This window comes from Xenopus laevis, chromosome 9_10L (genome assembly GCF_017654675.1).
Source record: "Xenopus laevis strain J_2021 chromosome 9_10L, Xenopus_laevis_v10.1, whole genome shotgun sequence".
Lineage (NCBI taxonomy): Eukaryota > Metazoa > Chordata > Amphibia > Anura > Pipidae > Xenopus > Xenopus laevis.
Window position 1 is genome coordinate 72,335,059 of NC_054387.1, and position 25,440 is coordinate 72,360,498.

Below are 25,440 nucleotides of genomic sequence, written 5' to 3' on the forward strand. Positions count from 1 at the left end.
AAGTCTATGGCAGGAGATTGCAGACAATAGAGCCCTACCTGCTTTAAATTAATCTAGGCAAGCTCCCCACCTATCAATCGATAAAATACAGTTTTTATTGAGAATCAATTTTCAATATATTAACTAAAGGATAAAACTAAAAGCATTTAAACAGAAATAGCAATCATCCCTTTTAATAAATCTTCTGCCTCTCACGTGTTCTCATTGCCCAAGCACTAAAATGATTTAGAATGATTTCAGGCTCAGTTATACTACTGAATAAAATTTGCTGTTGCCATTAGGTAATGTGAGCGTAAGTAACCTTTGGAACTATCAGGTTATGATGAGCATGAATGAAGCATGTCTGAGCATATCTCCAGTGAACTCAGCTGTTTAGATGACGCACAATGGAAATGGCACATCTGAAACTGCGAGGGAGTCAATCACACTACTGGAAATATGAATGATACTCAGATAAAGTAAAACAATGACTGATATTGACTGCTTCTTGCAAGAATATGTCCAAACATGCAGTACAAACACCTGTCCCTATATATGCTACTCTTTATCAGTAGGGATGTGTACTGATCTTCAGTACTGTTTGCATTTGGAAGGAAATGTATCATGTGAACCGCACAAGTGAAGTTTTACTCCACATCCCTAAATCAAGCCTACTTCGGGGGCCTATAAAGCCCTTTAACACCATGGAATTGTGTTATTTAAAAAAACACGCCGCTTAATATGCCTGAACCAGCCCAATGTGCATTACTCTACTTTGTTGACGCAGCTCCTCATTTAATTGCCAGTCCATAAGAAAAACTTTATGTCAATGAGTGAGACACAGTAATGACTCATCCACTCAGTACAGCGGCAAAATGATATACTGAACAATGGGAGTTACTTGTAAAACTGTAATAAAATAAATACGCTGATAATAACTTAGAAACACATTTATTAAAGGTTAAAACAATTCTTAAGAAAGTGAGTCATGTGGGTAAATAAGTGCTTCTTCGCTGATCCAGAGATAGAATGATCCTTGTCGGTGTACCACTGGCAGTGAAAAGAATAAAAAAGAAAGTGTGATTTTAGTATAATTTACAGTCACTTTAAAGGAGAAATAAGAAAGAGAAGTAGGGTAGAAATGTTGTACATTATGTTTTGAGATTCTGTACCAGCCCAAGGCAACCACATCCCTTTAGCAGTAAAGATCTGTGCTGCTGTCAGCAGGGGCGCGCAAAAAGCCACTCCTGCACCTTTAAGAGCCGAATTTTCAGTTTTTTAAACTGGAAATTTAGCTTTACTAATGCGAGAGAGCGCAATTGCACTCTCCGCATTAGTGTTCCTGCCTCCCCTCCCGACAGGTAAATTGGTGAGGGGGGGCGGCATTGCAGGTGCCGCTTCAGGCGGCCCTTATGTACGAATCGGCGCTGGTTGTCAGTTACTGAACTTAGGGACCCACTCCCAATATAATGTTTACATAGAATATAAATGTCACAATATAAGTATGGTTAGTAATTAATTCAGATTCTCATTACATGAAAGATCAAAACCAGTGCAATTTACATCAGAATATAATAATTAGCCCTGTAGCATCAGCTTATATGACAGGCAAACCTCCTTTTTAGCTTCATGATTTGCTACAACAAGATTGCTGAGCTCCTGTGACAATTTTGAAGGCCTGGATCATTACTCTTATAGAGATGCTGAACATTTAGGCTGAGGTTGTAAGTTCAGCATATAAACAATGGTATTTCTAGCCATATTCATTTTTAGGGATTAGTTCTCCTTTAAAGTAAGGACAGAGAGGACATTTTACAATGGACCCTGAGCCTAAGGGTTAAACCCCTAGGTCAGGGTTATGCTATATAGTTATCCATAAAAAATGTTTTTACACTTTGCACACAAATGTGTAGTCCCCACAACAATCAAAGTATACAGAATAGTTTTGCTACATGTAATGGTCATTTATTCTACATGAAACATGGACTTTAGTGGGTTTATAGTACTCTTTGTAATGTTTGATGATTGTAACACAATCATTATATATTCTATTTTAGGCTATGTATAAGTATACATTGGTCTTTTATGTGATCATACGGAAATGGCTAAATAAACTGTTCTCAAACTGTGGGACAATCCCCCCCCTCCCCATGGAGTCCTGGAGTAGTCAGGAGGGGTTGCTCTTATACTGTAGATTCCCATTAAGGAGGTCAATAACAGTGTGACTTGGGGTGAGCACTTACTTTCTGTTCTATATATTCTTTGAACTATGCATTAAGGGTTGCTTTTTGAATTGATACACCAATCTTTCCTGCATTTACAACCTTCTTTTGAACTATGGCCGGCCTGAAACCAAAGCTCTTCCTTAAGCCATTGGTTCAGATGGTGGAAGCTCAGAAGAATGCATCTCAAGCTGTATTTGGTTTGAGAATCCTGTAAGAATTGTCTGTGCTGGTGTTTGCAAGTGGTTTCCATTGATTTCACTGGGAGGCCATGATAGGCTGTGGTGAACAGTGCAAAAGTAGAAACCCGGTTCACATGCCATTAGAGCTATGTCACTGGGGGCCTATGTCCACCTGTCATTGCTTCTAACACTAGTCAATAAAAAGTGCCCTACTGGATACACACACAAACACACAGACAGAGACACAGGTATTGTAGTGCTGAGGTCTGCTTAACACTACTCAATGTGCTGGATGGCAGTAGCAGACAAATCATTCCCAGTGATATAGCCCTTAGTATATATTTATATATTAATGAATGTATTATTCATGGATTTAAACGCCACATTATGATAAAATACAAATGATGCTTGTTCAAAAGGAAAGGTACCATTGCTTGGAAATCAACCTGCGCCTCCACCAAAGCCTTGGAAATCTGAGCAGCTTGTTGGAAATGCACATTATCTATAAAAGACACAAATAACAAATCTATACATGGTGTAATTTTTGTTTAATATTTGACAGCTTAGATACAGTGCATTAGTCTAAATGATCACCACCAATTTCCTATTGATAAAACAGATACCACCATTATGCTTGATGCATCAATAGAGCACAAACACTTTAATGTGCCGTGCTCTATCAGAAGGAAAGGAACGGGATAAATGCTCCTCAAACACAGATATTCTATTCTCTTTCTCTGCCTCATTATTTACTTTACAGATTGGGCCGTGATAACACCTACCATCTGCTGTTCCGTGTACAAGGAGGTAATCTACCTTCCTGAACTGCTCTGCCCTGGTCATCACAGTTGAATTCTAAAAAGGAAGAAACAGGAATTCATTAGACGTGATTTGTGATGCACATCTAATATTAAAAGGCTTCTGTTTGGTGAAACCCATTATCTCTTGCACAAGTTTTTTTTTTCTCTGAAATCTGTGAAACGATTTTACTTCCTCTTATTTTTTTTCTAATAGCTCAGTAGTACAGAGTGACCCAGTTCTGCTGATAGTAAGATAGATGTGTGCATCCATGTAGATACCATAGAATCAGGCAATGGTGAGTAAATGAGTAAATCTAGGGGACCCTTAGTTTAAGGACAAAACATACCCTGATTATGAGTTTATGGATTATATTGTTATATCTTCTGGATAAATATATATATATATATATATATATGTAGTATTGCACAGGGAGCCATGTTTGTTTTATGTCAAAAGAACATTTTTAAAGAACGTCTTTGTGCCTATGTGTGATACAAATTACAACTGATACCAGGGCCAGAACACAGGACCTGTCCTGGCCTGTTTTATGTATTATACCTATCTACACCCTTAGCACTTGCACCAAATTGATGCAATAGGGGCACCCTTGTTTCAGATACCAAGGGTAGAGTGGCTCAGGCTCAGGTCCGGATTGAGAATTAAAATAGGCCCTGGCATTTCAGGTACACAGAGGCCCAATCAGCCCACACAGAGGCCCAAACAGCCCCCAACAGCCCACTAAATACTGACTTTCTATGGGACCTTCTAGCAGCCCCTCTGGCATTTTCCAGAACCCACAGATTGCCAGTCCGGGCCTGGTAGAGCCACAACAAAATCTTATCATTTCTGTAATTGGTGCTGTACATGTCTCTATAAAGCCCCTAGTGTCCCAGAGGTTGCATATGCATAATGCGTATATCTGCATGTATTCATACACAGATTTTTACCTTGTAATTTTCAAGATTATCAGATTTAGTTGGGAGGCCCATATATCGTTCGGTATAGATTGATGCTGAAAACAAAAAAAAAAAGATTTAATCTGGTATCAGTATGAAGTGTAAGTATGAAGAGTAATATGTAATTGTACTTTGTGCCCTGCAAAACAAAACACAGAGACCTGTGTTTGCCCCATAAATACAGAGCTGCCTGCATTCTCAGCGCTATATTTATGAGGGTTATACGGGGGGGGGGGGATGGATGTAGACCTCCTTCCTCCCACTGCTTAGTTAGCCTAGTGAATACAGCACTGCCTGCATTTGCAGTGCTTTATTCATGAAAGGTGGGCAGAGATGGCACTAAGCTTAGTTCAGCCCATGAATACTGTACCATCTGGATTTAGCTGTGCTGTATTCATGAGGGGGTGGGTGTGTCCCACAACTTCCTGTAAAAGAGTGGGATATCTATAGTCCCCCAGAACAACTTTTTGTTATTCATTTTCTTTTAGTTGTATATTGCTTTAAATACTACCATGTGTGAGGCTAATGAAACTAATGTCTATTTGTTTGAATGTGAAATTCCATCATTCAGTTATCGACAAGCTGCTTGAGGATGATGGGAGATGTAGTACAGCAGCAGCTGGAATGAAACAGGATATTGGTGCCTGTATTCAGGGAAACATCTGTATGGTCTTAGCAGAGTAAACACCATAATGTCAAGAATGTTAAAAGCCCCTCTAGTAACATAATATACACACTGAGTGTGTCACAATGTTTCCATTTCATTCTTGCCTCTCAGCCTCCATACCATAATACTCCCAGTTTGAGACTGGAGCCACGGCCATTCCACATTTGAAAAGTCCAGTTCCTTGCCCTAGGACCATTGATGTCACATATCCTCCATATGACTAGGGAGACATAAGTAAAGATAGAAACATAAAGAAGTGTAAATAGAAGATTTAATTTGACATCAGGAAACATAGGTTCTAAATGTAATGCATTGCTTTCTACATACATCACCAAAAGTGACATTTGATCTTTATTTAATCTAATGGACACATCCTGACCAAAACATACTTCTACATCTGTATGCAGGTAGACAATTAGATAGCTTGCCAGACAGATAGATGCTAGCTAGCAAGATAGAGAGAGATACAGATAAGATACAGATAAATACAGAGGGGCAGATATAATCAGAAAGAAAGAGATAGATAATGAAAAAAAATGACACTGGATTGGAAATATGTAAATAATAGACCAGATCAGACCAATATAATATTGTTGATAAATATTGATTGAAAGATAGACTATAGACAGATGTTATAAAGATAGATCAATAGAGATGCTGGAGAGATAGATTGATAACTAGATACAGAGACAGAAAGACAAACGTCTTTCATCATTTAAAAAGACCCTGGACATTAGGGGAACAAAATCAGACCTTGTAGTGCTCATTCTAAAAGCATTTGCTTCCAGTATTTTGCTGCACTCTGCACCTACACCAGATTAAACAATTGTTAAAAGGTGCAGAGTGCAGCAGCAGCAACAGACGCAAGGCAGCTCTGTCCTTAATGTCTGTCATAGGCGGTAAGTACAAGCTGTTTGCACCCTGAGCCCACCATAACTCCCTAATGGAATGACACTCAAGTTAGTGGATGGGTATCAGTGGGAAGAGAGATGCATAGGAGCCATACATGCTGAGTGCAGGCAGCACTATATTCATGGGGGGGGGGTTGGACACAGACCTACAACCAAAGATGCTGACAGCAGGACATGGGTAAATAGTTTGAAAAACCTGGCAGAGTGCACCTGTTTTTTGCACTCTTCAACAGTAAATCAGCCCTAAAAATGATAGCTAGATGGACAGTAGTGAGGTACAAGTCAGGAAAAACTCAACCTGCACCCAACCCTAATAACCATAACCCACACCCAACCGTAACCCGCAAAATATTGCCATTTTGACCATACCAGCATGTTCCTACTCTGAACGCTACTTCTGGGTGTGCATCTGGTGCCAAGACAGGGAATCTTCAGGAGGGAGTGAGTGGAAGCATCAACTTCCCCTGTCTGACCCGCACCCAACCCTAACCTGCAGTGGTTGGCAAAATTCAACTCAAATCCGCCCAACTGGTGCTCAACCTGCGGGTCACCATAGATTTTGGGTCAACTTGCACATCACTAATGGAGAGATCCCAGTGGCTAAAATTAACAAGGAAATGTAATAAAAGGCACAAATATTGCTCCTGGTGTAATTGCCTATAGCAACCAATCAGCATGTAACATTTACAGGTTACCTGGGGGTGTGATGGAGGTTTGGCTGGGAGAGAGAAAAACCTGACTCAGTAAAGGCCTGTCTTCCACCCATTTTGCACCCGACCTCCAGTGTGCACCCATGCTGCCTGCACCAATGCGGGGGGCATGGTCATCATGAAAATTCTATATGGAGGGGGGCCCAAAGATTTTTTTCCTGTCTATAGACAGACAGACAGAATGTTAGATAGAAAGATAATATTTATAAGATAATATTTCTTACAAATATTAATCAATTCTGAATTATTTCCTACTGTAGGTCTAACTTTCTAAAACTCCAAGCCAATCAGCACTGGAATCCAACTTTACATAATACACTTCTACTCATTCATTTTGCCAGTTTCATTAAGCACATTACATGCAGCGACCACATACAGTACACTTGCTCCACTAGTCTTACAAAATATAGCTACAAAACCAAAAACATTAACAAGCAGAGAGACATCCATTTGATGGTTGTGCACTTCCCACATTTAAAAAATGTGTCGCTCTTCCTGGATTTATATATGAGGCTGGCATTGAAGAATTCTCTGTAATAAGGTTTCAGAGCTATTTGGAGTGTGCATTGAGGGCCCGGGTCACAATTAATTTCTAAGCTGCACCTATTCTCTTCCCATTACTGTCAGTTGGAATTGGTGTGATCAGATGGAGTGATGCACCCCCAGCCAGATATAAAAGGCTATGAACATAGTGTTGGCTTTTTACTGCAAGAGTATCATGTCAGTCAGTACAGATGTAGCACAGCATGGTACAAGGTCCTCTCCTCCCTCCTGCATCTGAATGAAGCTCAGAACAAGGGCACATGGAGCAATTTGAATACTCTAGGGGTAAATATAAACAAACAAAGTCTTGGTCATGTGGCCAATCACTCCTCGTTGATGTGGTTGGAGATGACATGGCTTGTGGCGCACAAGAGTGCACGAGAGAAGATCTTTCTAAATATACATGTGTGCTGGATGATAATCCCCTGCAATGTTGTTGCCATGTGGCTTGATAAACAGACACATTTTGAAAGAGCTTTAATCCCACGTGCAATAAAAACCTTGTCACTCCTACTGACAACAATAAGAAGTGATTGGCCACATGAGCAGGACTTTTAGTTGCTGGTGTTTTCCATGAAGATAATAAAAAATTATCAAAGCACACCATGTGCCCTTATCCTGGGAGCCAACCAGATACAGGAGATAGAACAGGTATTAATATTACATTGTTATTTATATTCCAGGATGGAAAATATGTTGAGTATTATCTAGCTAGCATACATTATCAGGAGTAAAACTGTACAATTGGAAAACTGTGGGGTCAACTACATCATCTGTCAAGTGCAGGACATTCATTGGGGTCTGTGCCAGGAGAGCAGTATCCTTTAAGGTTATGCCAAGTTAAAAGATGAACAATGTTTTACTTGTTTTATTGCTTGTATAGAGGCCAAAAGGTTGAAAAACACTGGACTTTGTTCAAGGCAACAGAAAGTTTATAATTAAGAGTAAGGTATTTGGCCATAAATTAGAATATTCCTCAAGATATTGAACTGACAAGGTAATGATTAATTTGTATTTAAAAAAGGTTAAAGTAAAGGTTCTTGTATATTTTAATGGGTACCCGTATAAGGACTTTATATTCCATATATTCAAGCTTATAGCTTGCAATCTGCCCTCTAATAAGAGAGATTTCATTGGAATAGGTTTAAATCAAAAATATAACTGGCCCGTGTTTGAAGGAAAGTAATCCTCCATAAAACTCTCCCATTCAATGGCCAAGATCTCCAGAGTAGGCAAAACAAGCAATTAAATACGTAATAATACTGGTAACAGGTTCTGCGTCAGTAACTTTCCTATTACCAAAGTTATTGTTGTACAAATCTGACTTGCTGACATTACCCTGCAATCAAGTCTAGGTAATGTTTAGCTGTACTAGGACAAGGCACCAGGTGTTTACAGATCTGAAAGGAATCTTATTGGAGGATCCTATACATTAAGTGGGGCACTGACCCTGCAGAGAAAAGCAAAAGTTTTATTGAGTAATGTTGCTTCAAGAATCAACCCCTTGATGTTGCTGGACTAAAGCATGCTTTAACCCTTGAAAATATGATGAAGTTCTGAAAATTGTTATACAGAATCATTGAGGGGGTATCCCATTGCTAAACAACACAGTAATGGAAGGATGATGTCAACTTTAAAGAATAAAAAAACACTTGAAACGTTGCCTAGAAATATTGTTACATAAATTGCTAAAATGTCTTTATGGTCTATAAAAGTAGAGCCATATGAGGTAAATGGAAACAATGTGATTTTTATAGATGGTGTTCTGTACAGTTTTATGCCTTTCTTTCTCATTGACTCAGTTCTAAATGCTTTCTGCCCACCTTCCCCTTAGCTGTATGCTTTACCCTTTCCTCCACCTCTATGTAATCAGAAGCACATGCACTAGGCATTTTTGTCCATACATGCTCCATACAGCTTGTGACATGCTACCATTCAGATCTGATAAACTGCACACAATTGTGCACACAGATGTAATAAACACCACTCTCGTCCTATCAGTAATATCAGGATACCTTTTAGCTGCTTGAGTCCATAGTGGGATTTGAATTGCAACAAGTGAATTCAATGGTAATATTTGATACCTCACATTCAAAGTTGAGCCATTCGCATTCAAATGCAGTAACAAAAATTTGCCACTTGCCAAAATCATAAATAGCAAAGGAGAATAAGGCTCTACTAGGATTTGTACCAGGAACTTAACTGGGTATTTAGATCCAGCCTATCTGCATCCTCCCTGTTTTAACTTCCCTTTACTGTAGCCTGCCCTTACCTCTTGCGCCTATTGTTTTGTCTAATCTGACCTGTATCCTAGTTATGCACTGATGCACCCTGCTGCTGTTACACTATCAGAACCTTCTGCCTTTCAGAAGGATGCAGAACTCCTGTTAAAAAGCAAAATTTATCAAGTGACTGCCTACATATTCTTCTGGCTGGAGGTGGAAGTTTATGCCCGAGCAGAAAACTGGAAATCAAAGACAAAGTGAGATAGATACAAGATTTCTCTAGCCACTGAGCCAAGAAGGCAGTTAATAGGTTTCAGGGGATTTGGGTTTTGTAGTCTTTCACGATGTGAGTGTGCATCATCATATTATATTTAATATCAGCCAGTCAGAGTCCTTTCTGCTCACCATTGTCTGAATGCCTTGGCCTACCTCTAGTTCTTACAACTTGCCTTGCTTTATGTGAAAACACACCATACAACTCCATGCCTGCAAATCGGGAGCACATGGGAACACTGCAATTTCTCCCTCCCCCCCCCAGCTTTGGACCCCTCCTTTTTGTGCCCCAGTTCAGTCCCTGCGTTCTATGCTTGCATTATCCTGCTTCAGTCTGTTGCATTATATGCTGACCCCATCCTCAATATGTCCCTAGTCTCTACTTTGGGACCCTTCTGTCTCTTACCTGAGAGACTCTCTGTTCCCCTTTCCCATGCTTATTATCAAGCATTTCTCCCAAGTCCTTGGGATTCCCTTCACAAATCCTTTCAAAGGAGTAGTAAAACATTGAATGCAGAACATGGAGGAACCTAAACCAGCATGCACAAATAATGGTGTACTAAGGAAAAGTTGAAATTGTGTGATTTTAGACAGTGTGCTAAGAATGCAGAGAATGCAGAGCCATACATTTTTTTGGATAGAGCAAATTCAAAAATGTGTAAGGTAAACACTGTTACTGGACAGAAGCAATGAATGTATAAATAGCTGGTTAGAAAAAGCACATTCTTATGTGTGGGGGTGGCAGGTTCTCTGTACATTATGTTATCAATATAAGATCATCAGCCATTATTAACTTAGACACTGACCACGTTTTATGTGAGGCATAAGCAATTTATTTCACATTTTTCTTTCCCAGCAAGGAAATATTATATCATGTCATTTATCGGCTTTGCCACCTTCCCAGATAACTGGTTTCTGTCTTTGCTCTCTCATTCTGTATGGCTATAACGTGTATACATTTCTGTCTACCAACAGCTTATTATTTATCTTCAGCATGAAGTAAATATTTAGAAATGATTTATATCTGTATGAAAGATAGATTGAGCTTTGACAAGCAACATGGATAAGACAATGTAACCACCCACAGTGACAGGAAATGCCCCACTGACACTAGAGTATCTGCATGGGAAGAACTGTCATTAAATGCTATAGAACATTCATAATAACAACCACCATTATAAGTTTATATAGGGCAAATTTCTGGGTTGGAATGCTGCTCTATTTACACTATAAATTGTTTACAAATGATACAGTATTTTGTTTTACTAATTCACTTTAATGACAGGACAGCATATCCCTGATGTCTGCACATTCCAATTTCATAGTGAGTAATTATCAATGTGGTTGAGGTTAACTGTGTTGTTTATGCCTTTGCTACAGTTTTAACCAGTAACACCTTTTCACTAAAAGAAATGCCTTGTCATTTTGTGCTGTGGTGCTCCATGTCATTTCAAACCAAAGTTTGCTCCATCTGTATGAACTTTTAACCTGGTTATAAGTGGGAGACCTGGGGGTGAGCATTAGGATGAACTATAGCGCATTTTGCCACTTGATCCCACAGACAAAGAGGGCCGCTATGCTTAGGAACTCCATGGACCGCATAGAGCTCATACATACTCAGTTTACATGGTCTGACTCATGAGCATGGTCTACAATGCTCATGTTATTTAGCCCTAACATTTTTATAATTCAAAAAGTGGCTTTACCCAATTGTAGCCTGACCCAAGAGATTTCAGGTCTTTGACCTGCCAAGTCCTTCCCCAACTCGAAACATGGCATCACCCAATTCCCCTATTTTTGCATCATGATTAAATAACAATTTAAGTAAAATAATTGCTTATCTGGTACAGGTATGGGATCAATTATCCGGAATGCTTGTGGGTTCCTGAATAAAGGATCTTTCCATAGTTTGGATCACCATACTGTAGGGGGCCCATTTGCTCGAGTGAAGGAATAGAAGAAAAAAAACTTTTCGAATTTTTTTTTAGGCTACTTTGACCATCGAATTGGCTACTTCGACCTTCGACTACGTCTTCGAATCGAATGATTCGAACTAAAAATCGTTTGACTATTCAACCATTCGATAGTCGAAGTACTGTCTCTTTAAAAAAAACTAGGTCCCCATAGGCTTTCTAACAATTTTTAGGTCGAAGAAAAATTGTCTGATCGATGGATTAAAATCCTTCGAATCGAACGATTCAAAGGATTTAATCATTCGATCGAATGATTTTTCATTCAATCGTTCGGCCGAACTATTCGCGGTAAATCCTACGACTTTGATATTCAAAGTCGCAGGATTTACTTTCAGCAGTCGAGTATCAAGGGTTAATTAACCCTCGATATTCAAACCTATGAAAATCTGCCCCTAAGTGTGCTAAAAAATCTTGTAAACAGTAAATAAATCCAAACAAGTACAAGGTACTGTTTCATTCTTAAAATTATTTGCCTAAGATTGAGTCTAAGGAAGAGGGTTTTCCCATTTTTTTCTCTTAAAACCTGTATATTACATCCCTTTAACACTGCAAAATACTAAACAAAATATAGCAGAAAGGAGGAAAATATAGCATAGCTAAACAAAATAATGTGAGAAATATTAACATACTCACCCAACCCCATATTGCTATTCGCTTCTCATCGATGAATCCCATTGCAATAAATTTTCTGAAAATCCAAAGGTTTTCATATCAGCTTTGGAACATATTATTTACACAGAATAGGTACAGTATTATAGTGGTAAAAAAGCATGTTATGTTCGATTACGTTTTCATTTCATTATTATAATTTCATTTTATTATAATCATTAACAGAATATACTTTTCATTTGGTGGATTTTAACCTTTTTAAACCCAAAGTAAGCACAGCAGGAACTACCTACTGCTAAGAACTGTAGATTATGCAATCTGTAAATTGTGGGGGTTTTGCTATATTATAACAAAATAACAAAGTCAAATAGATAATTGTTGTCCACAAAAGACTCTTCAATTGGTACCTACAAAGCACCCCTCCCCCCATTGTTACCACCTAGGGAAGTGCCTCTTCTGCCTACCCCTAGTTTCAGCCCTGGTCTAGACATATAAAGAACAAAGAATGAATCAGATAATTGGGATGAAGGTATAAATCCACTGATAACATGGGTTGGAATAGAAATTTAGGCTAGATTGAAGAGACTGATTAGGGCTAGTACTACATTACACAGAAAGAGGAGATGCTTGTGCATTATTGAAAGTTATGGGTATAACCTATAATATAATATACTAAGAGCATATTGAAATGCAAATTTAATAAAGGAAAGGGAATAAACGCGCCTAAAATATATAGGCGTATAGAACTTGGTTAATGTATAATAAATTGAATAGTTTTTTGGATCAGGGAAGGAAAATAAGATGGAATACATAGATATCAGAAAACATTTGAAATAAAAATAATGAATGATGGAAAATATGTGGGACATATTATGTACAGCTTCAGGCAGGGAGGTTTCTCCTTTCTTTGGATCAGCTAGGAGCTAAGTAGGATTTCTTATCAAAAGATGTTAACATTAGGGATGTAGCGAACGTCGGAAAAAAAGTTCGCGAACATATTCGCGAACTTGCGCAAAAATGCGAGCGGTTCGCGAACGGTTCGCGAACCCCATAGACTTCAATGGGAAGGCGAACTTTAACATCTAGAAAAGACATTTCTGGCCAGAAAAATGATTTTAAAGTTGTTTAAAGGGTGCAACGACCTGGACAGTGGCATGCCAGAGGGGGATCAAGGGCAAAAATGTATCTGAAAAATCTGCCTGTGTGTGCTTGGAAGAGATAGTGTAGGGGGAGAGCTGTTAGTGATTTCAGGGACAGATGATAGTAAGTTTGCTGGCTAGTAATCTGCTTGATACTGCTCTGTATTGGAGGGACAGAAGTCTGCAGGGATTTGAGGGACATTTTAGCTTAGGTAGCTTTGCTGGCTAGTAATCTACTGTTCTCTTTAAACAACTGCCATACGTTGACCTTGTAGGCATTGTTTGCCCAGTTTTTTTGGACGCAGCCACTGAAGCACAGTTGCCAGAAAAAATATGCCATATAAATGCTGAAAATAGTCATTTTTCGCCATACGTTGACCTTGTAGACATTGTTTGCCCAGTTTTTTTGGACGCAGCCACTGAAGCACAGTTGCCAGAAAAAATATGCCATATAAATGCTGAAAATAGTCATTTTTCGCCATACGTTGACCTTGTAGACATTGTTTGCCCAGTTTTTTTGGTTGCAGCCACTGAAGCACAGTTGCCAGAAAAAATATGCCACATAAATGCTGAAAATAGTCATTTTTTGCCATATACGTTGAGTCAACGTATGGCAAAAAATGACTATTTTCAGCATTTATATGGCATATTTTTTCTGGCCTCTGTGCTTCAGTGGCTGTGGCCAAAAAAACTGGGCAAACAATGCCTACAAGGTCAACGTATACACTACTACAGCGGTGGATACGGATTACGTAAAATATATGAATGCTGCTTGAAAAAAAGTAACTCAAGTGGTTTTTCTAGAGACGATAATATTATCAATATTTAGACAAAATGTGAACAAGGTCACACAGCTCGATGGCGGGTTGAAGAAAACAGTGTGCAAATAATGCCTACAAGGCCAACGTATACACTACTACAGCGGTGGATACGGATTACGTAAAATATATTATGGCTGCTTGAAAAAAGTGACTCCGGTGTTTTTTCTGGAGACGGTAATATTATGGATATTTAGACAGAATGGGAACAAGGTCACACAGCTCGATGGCGGGTTGAAGAAAACAGTGTGCAAATAATGCCTACAAGGCCAACGTATACACTACTACAGCGGTGGATACGGATTACGTAAAATATATTATGGCTGCTTGAAAAAAGTGACTCCGGTGTTTTTTCTGGAGACGGTAATATTATGGATATTTAGACAGAATGGGAACAAGGTCACACAGCTCGATGGCGGGTTGAAGAAAACAGTGTGCAAATAATGCCTACAAGGCCAACGTATACACTACTACAGCGGTGGATACGGATTACGTAAAATATATTATGGCTGCTTGAAAAAAGTGACTCCGGTGTTTTTTCTGGAGACGGTAATATTATGGATATTTATTTTGTTTATGTGAACAAGGTCACACAGCTCGATGGCGGGTTGAAGAAAACAGTGTGCAAATAATGCCTACAGGGCAAATAATGCCTAAAAGGTCAACTTATACACTACTACAGCGGTAGTAAAATAAAAAAAGTAAAATAAAAAAAAAATGAATATTAAAAAAAAAAATTAAAGTTGGTGCTGCTGAACTACTAGGAGCAGCAGATTAGCACACCAGTCCCACTCCCCAACACTGCTAGACTAATAGCACTGGGCTCTTATAGTAGTAGTAGTAGTAGTAGTAGTAAAACAACAAAAAAATAAATAAAAGCAGTCCTTACAAGGACTACTGTTATTGCAGCAGTCAGCAGATGAGATCAGAAGCAGGACAGCTGCCCACTGCAGCTACATACAGAGCACTGCAGTAGAAGGTAGATTACTAGCCAGCAAAGCTACCTAAGCTAAAATGTCCCTCAAACCCCTGCAGACTTCTGTCCCTCCAATAACAGAGCAGTATCAAAACGATTACTAGCCAGCAAACTTTCAACTGTCCCTGAAATCACTAACAGGCAGCAGCTCTCTCCCTACACTATCTCTTCAGCACACACAGGCAGAGTGAAAAAACGCTGCAGGGCTTCGGTTTTTATAGGGAAGGGGAGTGGTCCAGGGGAGAGCTTCCTGATTGGCTGCCATGTACCTGCTGGTCTGGGGTGAGAGGGCAAAAAAAAGCGCCAACAATGGCGAACCCAAAATGGCGAACGTCGCGCGACGTTCGCGAACTTCCGGCGAGCGCGAACACCCGATGTTCGCGCGAACAAGTTCGCCGGCGAACAGTTCGCGACATCTCTAGTTAACATATGACTTATCATTTTTCAACCTCAGCTATGTGGCTATAGTATGTACGCTACAGTAGGCTATCCAGAGAGGACATGATTGACACCAAGAAACACAATATTTTACAATGGCCTCAAGGAACATTTTCATTGCAATTATAAAAGAAACTAATATAATCAGATTGTTCTGTAAACATGAGGTCTGTATTTATATTTTATAATAACTAAAAACATGATGTCATGATGTACAAGGAAATCAAATTAATGTTTTCATGATAAAGGCACCATTCCTTAATTGGAATCTCACCCCTATAAAAATGTTTTAAACGTTTTTTTATAATGTTGTCTTTATACAATGTGCCTTTTCTTACTTGACATCACTTTTAAAGAGACCAAGTGCTGCCCAGAGTCTCCATAGTGGTCTCAATTTCTAGTTTTAAAACTCTGACACAATTTCCTCCAAACATATAGTTCTGAGCAACCTTTATTTCATTATAATAAAAATAGCAGTTTTAAAGTTATTTGTAAATAGAATAGCTATTGAAATCAGAATCTGTTCATAATCTCAGAACTGCTGCTCCTGACTTCTGGGCTAGATTCAATGTAATTAGAACAGAGAACAATGCATTTAACAATACATGCACTGAATAAAAGGAGGCCATCTGGGTCCAAAAGTGTCATGAAAAAAATTATGAATGGGAAGTGGTCTCTGCTGCTTTTGGATCACTGCTACATATAGCCCCAGCACTTAGGCTTACCAAGCAGAGGTAGCGCTAGAGCCATAAAATAAGAGGGTGATATCTGTTATCTTGTTCTCTTGATAGGAAGAGTTATTTTTATTTTCAAGTCATTATTACTTAGGATTCTTGGAAACTACCTCTCTGTTATCTTAGGTAAGTGACATTGGCAGGATTCCGGGGAAAGCTTGATACATTAGGTGCATGATTATAGCATGAGAATAGTGCAAAAGTATGCTTAAATAGTTATTATTAACTAGCACGCTACTTTATTTGGTTGTAATGCCTGTTGTGACTAGTGACTAGACCCAAGCCACAATTATCACAGCTATATTTTACATTTCCATTGCTTTTCAGGGCTCCTCCTAGTCCCTTTAGTCCCTTTCCCAATATAGTTTTTACACTTTACAATTACAATTTTACAATTTTACAATTTAGTTTAGTTTCCTAGGACCTCAAACCCCTGAGGTGCCAATACATACCATGCTTAAAAGTGTACGAAAGAGATTTTCTTGCAGAAAAGAGAGCGAAAGCATCTGACTTAAAACTGAAATACTAGAATTATTCTGCCTCACATTTAAATGGTACATACTGATAAATGTTCCCCCTCAAAGCAAATACAACCACTTCCTGCAACTTCCATATTTACTGTGAGTCAGTATGGCTGCAGGCAAATAGGTACCACTGGGGCCATCATGTGGATAAATACAGATGTAAGCCAACATACTTTAAATGGCAGGGTGCTAAATCATGTTCTTGTGTGATTTATCAACCATTTTTAAAATTACTTGTCTGCATACATGTCATTGCAGAAACTTGGCATGCAAAGCAGATGTACAGTAAATGCAGAAGGTTCCCACTCTCAGAAAAACAAGATGGTAGTGCAGATCTGAAAGTCATACATGAAAGATTGCATGTATATTAAATGATGGTGGGAAAATGACCCAGAAATGTAGGAAAAGTACATCAGCATTCATTGGCCACGAGGAAGTTTCACATTTTGATAAATACGCATATTCCCCAGCAATAACATCTGACGAAGTTTACCGAATCTCTTTTAAATGATTAAATGCCTAAAGGTATGGATCTTACTCTGCAGGAACACAGACCTGTTACCACACTTGAGAATAAGTTATGGGTAGATACCCTACAGACAATTCATTTGCTCTTGGAAGCAGAAAGATGTATGCCAGACAGACAATGAGGTAGGTTTGTTACACGTAGCAAGTACCAGACTTCCTAAAGGGGCATTATTTTAAAATAAATGGTCTGAATATCAAAAATTAGAACTAATTTTTCATGTAGAGTTTAGACCATGAGATTTATATATTGTTTACGTATATTCTAAACTCTATTTTACTAAAATACACAGATGGCTAAATATTTTTCATGCAGGGGCAGATGTACTGTATAATCTGAACATTTACTTTCTCCATCTGAGTTTGTTAACCTCTGATGAAGAGCCAGAATTGCCATGAAACCCATCACATTGTTACATTTTATTCAAGTACTGCTTTAAGCCTTGTTTTCATTTAGCTGTCTATTCTTTGTAAAAATTCACTATACTCAGGTGGGTAGTTTCAAGTGATTGCATGGGTAAGTGTGTAAATTATTTTGTATTGTTTTCTTAATTTACTATATTGCCTGCATTATAGTTTAATTTATTGTTGAATTGTTCTCTATCCCATGCTCTAGAACAGAATATTTAACAACCTTAATGTTTTCCTCAATGGTTGGCCTTGAATGTTAAAAGAAGATAACAGGTCGAATGACTTACAGTCCCACTAAGCTTGGACTCAGAAAGTCAAGGTCACATAATAGAGTTAAGGGTGTCTCTTTAGATTCATAGTGGGATGATTCATGGTTGGATGCAAAGATTTACATATTTTTCCTATGCTTTATTTAGAACTGTTGGTAACAAGGAAAAAAGACCCATTTATTCAATCAGAAAAACGAAACCTTTACATTTTCATTAAACAAAGTAGAAGGGATTCTACATGTGGATCTACAAGTGGAACCAGTGTTGCCACTAGTGGGTCCTTGTTGATGCCCTTCTCTTTCTATCTACAGTAAGATTAATCTTTGGCACAAAGTTAGAAGATTTAAAAGATTTTATTTGTTCTCAATTAAATAATTGTTTTTCTCACGCAAATCAATTTATTTTCTTATTTATATATTTTCTTGCATATTTCCTTCTGCATTTTCCTGCATCCAGAAGCTGAAACCTGCTGCAATGCATTAAAATCAAAGAGATTTCACAATAGTTTTCACAAATTTTCTTTGTCATTAAAGTCAATGCAAACCTAGCATTAATACTCAACAATTTTTTTCAGATGTATTTACATTTAAAAACATTTGGGTGACAAATATCAAATATCCGAGAATAAAAAAAGATGGGAAGAATGCTCTGTTACCTTTCTGACATGCAAAATTTAGCAAAAAAAATTTGAGAAGAATTTTCAGATTTTGATAAATCTGCCCTTTTTCTGCTTAATTTTTTTTTGCTTGGTCATTTATAATGAGATGTGTCCAAATACTTGGAAGTGTTTGTTCACAAGTTATTGTAAAATATGTTCTAAACCTCTAAATCTCTGGGGCTACACATGGTCCCTGAAAAGGTTGTATTGCACCTACACATGACAGTTTTGCCTCTTTGCTTTGGAATTCTGACTTCTGCATTGCTAATTGATATTTTCCTTAAAAGAAACATTTTTCTATTAGGGGCTGAATCCTTGAATTGTTGAATGTGTTGTGCATCACAATACAGTACAAAAATAGGTAGAGACACCAGAGTCCTCTCAGTTTTCCTTGCTCAGCTCACATATGCAGGGTTTTGGTCCACCAAGAAGAATCAGCGTGCATCTGTTGAGAAGCTTTTGAGTGTGGTTAGCACCATTGCTTTATGGTACTTGTTACAATGTGTGCAAGCATTATATTGCAAATCATGCCTCAGATACCACTGCATCCCTATCAACAAATGTGTTTTTACCTCTGTATTAAAGTTTGGATGGCAACTTAGATACTGTAGAAATGCACTCATTATGTCTCATATGAAAAAAAAGCAGTGCAATGGTGATATACCACTGATGTTTTATTATGGGGCATGAGTTGAATGAGTGAGTGAATTCAACAGCATTTAACCCCTTAAGATGTAGGGCACAATGCCAAACATCATTGTCCACATTAACATCAAATAGCAGAAACTCACCTAGCTGCAAATATCTGATCTTCAACCTCAACTGTTCCAAGTCTTTTGTAGATTGCATGCATAAATTTGTCTCCCTGGTAAGCAGTTCCTCTTCCATCCAAAGATGCTACGATAATTCCCTCAGTACTCGCCAAGTATGTTGAGTAGCCAACAGAAAATGACGGTTTTACTTCCTGGCTTGATGGCCCACCATACCTAACACAAAGTTGATACTTTAGTTTACACTTGTACTCTTTAAATAATTGGATTTACTGTAATAAAACTGCTTAAAGGAGAACTAAACACTAAAAATTAATATGGCTATGAATGCCATATTTTATATACTGAACTTATTGTATCAGCTTCTCAATAGCAGCAATGATCCAGGACTTCAAAACTTGTCACAGGGGGTCACCATTTTGGAAAGTGTCTGTGTCACTCACATGCTCAGTGGGCTCTGAGCAGCTATTGAGAAGCTAAGCTTAGGGGTTGTCCCAGATTATCAAGCAGAAAACTAAAATATTAGTGGATGCTACTAGGTTGATTATTAAATGCTGATGCCAATGTATTAATTACTAATCAGCCTTATATTGTGACATTTATATTCTATGTGTACTGTATATTTTGAGTTGTTCCCTAACCTCACTAACTGACTGCAGTAAAGAACTTGTGCAGTGAATCAGCAGAAAAAAAGATGGCTAGCTACTGAGACATCTTTAGAGGCACATATCTTTCCTGCTAAAGGCTTGTGGTTGCCTTGGGCTGGTACAGAAGCCCAAAACATAACGTACAACATTTCAAGCCTACTTCTTTAGTTAAGCTTTAGTTCTCCTTTAACAGACACATTAATTATAGATAGTATAAAGGGACAATATACCATAATTTTTTTCTCCCTCTTTACTTGACTAACTGAAATACCATGGGGCTTGTTGTCGCCTGTAGGAAATCTCCTTATTGTGGCTGGATTTCAAAGAAGTGTAACTAATGATATAGGATCCTTGGCTTAGCTAGCTGAAAAATAGGAAAGCTTCCTGGATTTTCTCAAGTATTCTCAGATAGATACCATAAGTCTATACCAGCATAGGTATTACCCTATTACTTCATTCAGTTCTGCTACAGTATTTGAGGGCATTATGTCCCTTTGACAGTAGTTTAGCACAATCAACAGTCAGTTTTCTTCTTCCCTTTTAATGCAATTACTAATCTGTAAGTTAGAAAGCCAAAGCATACAGCTTTCATTAAAGCCTAAACCTAGCCCATAAAACCTTATACGACACTTCCAAGTCAGCCCACCCCCATTCTACCCCTACCTTCCCGTCCTGCCGTGCTCCCTGCTACTGCTACACTGTTTTGAACAATGTTGAAGGACAATGATTCTATCCATTTCAATGGAATGTGTAAATTAGGATTAGGGTGCAAAAATATATGTTCCTGTGGGAAACTAGGGAAAGTGAAGCTTAAATCAGGGAGACTTCTGATAAATACATGGGAAGTTGACATGTGTGTTTGTATACTGTATCCATTTCTAGCATCATAAGTTTACTTCATCCAGAGTTAGAAGAATATTTTAGATGGGAACACATTAGCACTGGTCTCTCTTTCAAGTATACAAAAAGAGATTCTTTCTCTCCATATTAGAAATTGAGGAATTGTGGGACACTATTGAATATTTGAATGCCTGTAAATCTCAAAATAAAAGTTGTTACATACACATAAATTAGTAGGGGGTACTTCTTCCTTGCGTTAAAATGTGGAGGCAAAGTCATCTTGTACCAAAATGCTATTGAAAAAAGAATATAATGAGTCAGAAAAGGTTCCTAACATAAAGTAAATTCAACAGGTATTAACAGCATAATAAACATGTATTTTGATGTCCTGACTGTTAAAAATACCCATAAGTATGCATAGTAATTCTGTAAATTTATTATTCGAACTTGCTTTGACAATACATTCTATTGCATGTGGCTCATAAGTTTCTCTTTACTGTAGATTGCAGTTATAAATTGCCTTTCTATGGCAGCAGGCAAATCCCCTTCCTTAAATGGGAAGGCAAGTGTCACACTGGGAGGTCAACTGTTGCCTTCCTGAGCAACACCCGCCCTCTAGTACAAGTAGCCTTTGCCCTTAAAGGGGTCAATTGAAGGGTCATTATTTTTTTATTTTCCCTTATTCTTATTTTGTATTGGTTCAACCTACTGGTACTAAATAGAAATTGATAGTGGAGATATGAACTTAGCTATGTCAAAAATGCTTTCTTTAACAAAAGTAACCTGAGCAGTGTTTATGGCAGTTAGTTTCTTCAAATCTACATGGTGGGACACAAGACAAAAGAAAGTGTGCTTGCAACCAATATCCCCCTTGTAGCAGGGTCTAAAAAATAATCTTACTTTTATCATCTTGCACAATCTTTCCAATTTTTTCTGATGGCATTTCGAAGTTATGCAGAGTGGCTTCCAAGTCGGCATTGTCTTCTAGTATGCGGATCTCTATGCAAACAATCAAGCAAACAAACAGAAAGTTGGATTTGTGAGGGTGAACTTTATTATTATAAAAAGTATGGTATTATATTTACCTGGTTTATTATTTACATGCCTGTATATTATAAAGATTTACGTCACATCTGTGGGCACAGCATATTCCTTCTTTGTATGTGTTTGTGTGTGAGTGTGTAGAAGGCATAAACCTTTTGCCAAAACTGACATCTTTGAGTCCCTAGTGCTGTAGGCATCCCATTTATAGTTCTGTATCAGTCATCTAGGGAGACGTATATGCAGTTTTAGTCATTGGTGTAACCAGAGCCACATGGGGTTGGGTGTGAAATTTGTGGAAATCGCACCCCTCTGCACCTCCAGTTGTTACACCACTGGTTTTGGCTAGCTGACACTTTAACCAAACAGAGGAGGGAGGACATAGTGTTGGTTGGGTGGTTGATTCTAAGAACCCACACAATGCCCACATGGTTACCAGCTTGGCAGAACACCCAGAGTCATTCCTTCACTGATTTACATGGTAACTGACTTGACCCTGCTGGTGATTTTGTTATTCTTTTTAGTGTGTGCAAAATCCTAAAAATACTGACCATTTCTATAGAGGGTTTCATGATTAAAAAATAATCATTGCCATAAACTGTTCTTAATATGGAGAAACATAACCATGTAATGTTCAGTGACACCTTCTATAATACTGCTATCTCTTAATGAAAACCTCAGTTTTCAGCAATGTGCTGGCATACAGGTCAATGTATTAATGCCTAACAATGGACCCTCAGGGGCTGTTCATACATATTTACTCATATATATATATATATATATATATATATATATATATATATATATATATATATATATATATATATATATATATATATATAAATATATATATGCAACTTTGCAGGAATGCTACAATAAATAGCAATCAATCAGCAATTAGCTTTGATTGTTCAGCTGGAGTAAAGAAAGCAAGGGTACAGGTATGGGGTATGTTATCCAGAATGCTTGGGATCTGGGCTTTTCCTGATAAGTGGTCTTTCAGTAATTTGGTTGCCACACATAGGGAGGTACATTTATCAAAGGTCGAATTTTTAAAAACTCCCCTAAACTCCCATAAATGCAAAATTCGACCAATTGAAATTTATTAAAAAAATATAGTTTTAAAACTTGTATGAATGGAATCGACCCGAAAACTTGAATCAAATTCAATTCGAATTTTAAAAACTCGATTCGAGTCTGGAAGGCTGCAAACAACTCAAAATTGATCCCTGGACCTCTCCCATTGACTTAAACAGCAATTCGGCAAGTTTTAGGTGGCGAATAGTCTGAAGTTGAGTTCTTAAAGGGCCAGGGTATGATAAATCTCGTAAATAGAATTTGAATTTTTTTTCTAAAAAAACTCATATCGAATTTGAATAACTCCCTAGTTGAATTTGACAGTTTTGACCAGAAAAAATTTAGAAAATTCGAATTTAGTATTTTCAAGTCGACCCATGATAAATCTGCCCCAACTTTAAGTCTACTATAAATAATTAAAAAAATTATTAAACCCAGTAAGATGGTTTTGCCTTCAACAAGGATCATCTACAGTATATTTAGCTGGGATCAAGTACAAGGTACTGTTTTATTATTACAGGGGAAAAGGAAATATATTTTTTTAAATAGGAATTATTTCATTAAAATGGAGTCGATGGAAGATGGCCATCCTGTAATTCAGGGCTTTCTGGATAATGGATATGATTGGATGGATAACAAGGAAACAATGTGAAGGAGACATAAGCCTGAAAAGTACCAGTATTGTGCACCAGAGCACCCTGACAGCACTGGTCTACGTGACCAGTTTTGTGAACCAGTGATAGGACTAGTGCGGCAAACCTTTCCTATGGGTTAATAAAATAAAAAAGTTGCAAACAAATGGCAGGCAAGTGTATTCTACTTAAGAATGCAAATAAATACCTCTGTCGTTGGATCCCTCATGAAGTGTGACAATAGGTAATCCTGGACCTAATGGATTAAATATATCAGCTGCATAAGTATTGTTTAATGATACCTATTATATTTAGTTACTGGGCGTATTACAATTGGTTCTTTTCTGTCTTTTTAGTGGCAGAAAAGCTTGATACGTACTGTATTGTCCATTCATTCTGCATCCCCATATGGTTCTTACCATAACAGTAAAGGGTGTAATACTTTGCTTTATGGCTGAACCTTGCTGTGTAGTACTGGCACCTCTCCTTTCTAATGTTGCACGTAATACATTGTTTCTCTCTAAGGTGTCCTTGGAGTCCAATTCTGAAAATAAAATTGAATATAAATGGACAATAGGAACTGGTTCTGCATGTGGATACTTTGATAATTAAAGCCATAAGTGCAGGTGCTCTGAAATGGATGCAATATACAGCTCACATTGTTAATTTGGACAATATGCCCTCCTGCACCTCCACATGGTTGCCAATAGGGGTCATTTATGAACACAAATGCAATGTGCAAAATGCAATTTGGACACAAATCATCATCTTTCCATCCTTATTCTTAATGCTGTATTCTCTAATTCCAGCCTTATTTCAGTCACTCTCTGATTTCTGTTTCTGGCTTTTGTAAATCAAAATGTATTTCTGGCAATTTTGACACACTGGCCATAACTGTGGCGACAGCAATTAAATTGGGATTATGGAAAAAACAAAGCATAATGGCTAAAAAACATGACAATTTGCATCCATAATTGCACACTGCACACTGCACTTACTGTTTTTTTACAATCCAATTACCTTAAATTTCTAATGTCTAAACTTGCTTTCCGAATGTAGACCCCTTGCCTTTGCAATGCTATGCTGGTTTTCTGCATCAGCATACATACCTGTAAATATGTCTTCTTCCTGGGGCCCCTTCATATTCATTACTTGTATAATATCTATAAATACAATATAAACACATTTATATTATTTATAATGTTTCTTAGTAGTTAAGGGTAAAATACACATATCTATTCCTCCTATTTGATCTAAAGGGAGGGGATAAAATCCCACCTTGTACCAGAAACTCTATTGACATTTGTATTGATAACCCCTTATTGTTTCCATTTCATTTATTAATGAATGAGTAATTGTTGTAAACTAATATGTTCCTACAGTACAAAGTAATCCTAACTGCAACCCCAAGCATCTTCATAACTGAGATCTTCATCTCCGACTCATATAAAAGAATACATACAAGTTCCCTCCCACCGTATGGACAGTATGGTGATAATAAAAGCACTTACATTGCTTCATCTGTAACTAAGTAGATATAAATTGCTTCCCAGTTTCCATGTGTTATTGGTATAGCCTTTTCCTAATGAGGAAGAGGGCAAAATTATATCAGTATGACTGACCTCATATTCAATTATGCCATCACCCTCTATCTCAGAGCAATATTTTTCAATGAAGAATTTAAGTGCACAGACATTGTTTCAGAACTAGGCTCTTCTTCGTTGCGTGTTTGCTAGCACACGGGGCGGTTGCTACTTTGCTGGTTGACAAAGTCAGATGACCAATAATCTATGTTTTATATGTAGCTCAGTGCTGCACTCTGCTGGGAACAGAGCTACTTTCTGCCAATGTATTATCAAATGAATATTCTGCAAGCACAGAATAAAGATA

The 25,440-nt window shown here is 37.8% G+C and overlaps 1 protein-coding gene across 2 annotated transcripts in view; it reads right to left on the minus strand.

Moving 5' to 3' along the window:
• Window positions 1-914: 914 nt before the first annotated feature.
• Window positions 915-25,440, minus strand: part of fap.L (fibroblast activation protein alpha L homeolog) — a 42,002-nt gene continuing 17,476 nt past the window's right edge. For both annotated transcript variants that reach the window (XM_041575463.1, NM_001085803.2), the window contains 13 exon segments: window positions 25,062-25,132; window positions 24,660-24,713; window positions 23,970-24,094; window positions 23,759-23,806; window positions 21,701-21,799; window positions 21,024-21,093; window positions 19,335-19,529; window positions 12,076-12,130; window positions 4,928-5,027; window positions 4,132-4,196; window positions 3,166-3,238; window positions 2,812-2,885; window positions 915-1,029 (listed from right to left, as the gene is read on the minus strand). In XM_041575463.1, coding sequence (XP_041431397.1) covers window positions 934-1,029; window positions 2,812-2,885; window positions 3,166-3,238; window positions 4,132-4,196; window positions 4,928-5,027; window positions 12,076-12,130; window positions 19,335-19,529; window positions 21,024-21,093; window positions 21,701-21,799; window positions 23,759-23,806; window positions 23,970-24,094; window positions 24,660-24,713; window positions 25,062-25,132 — 1,125 coding nt within the window. In that variant the 3' untranslated portion in view covers window positions 915-933.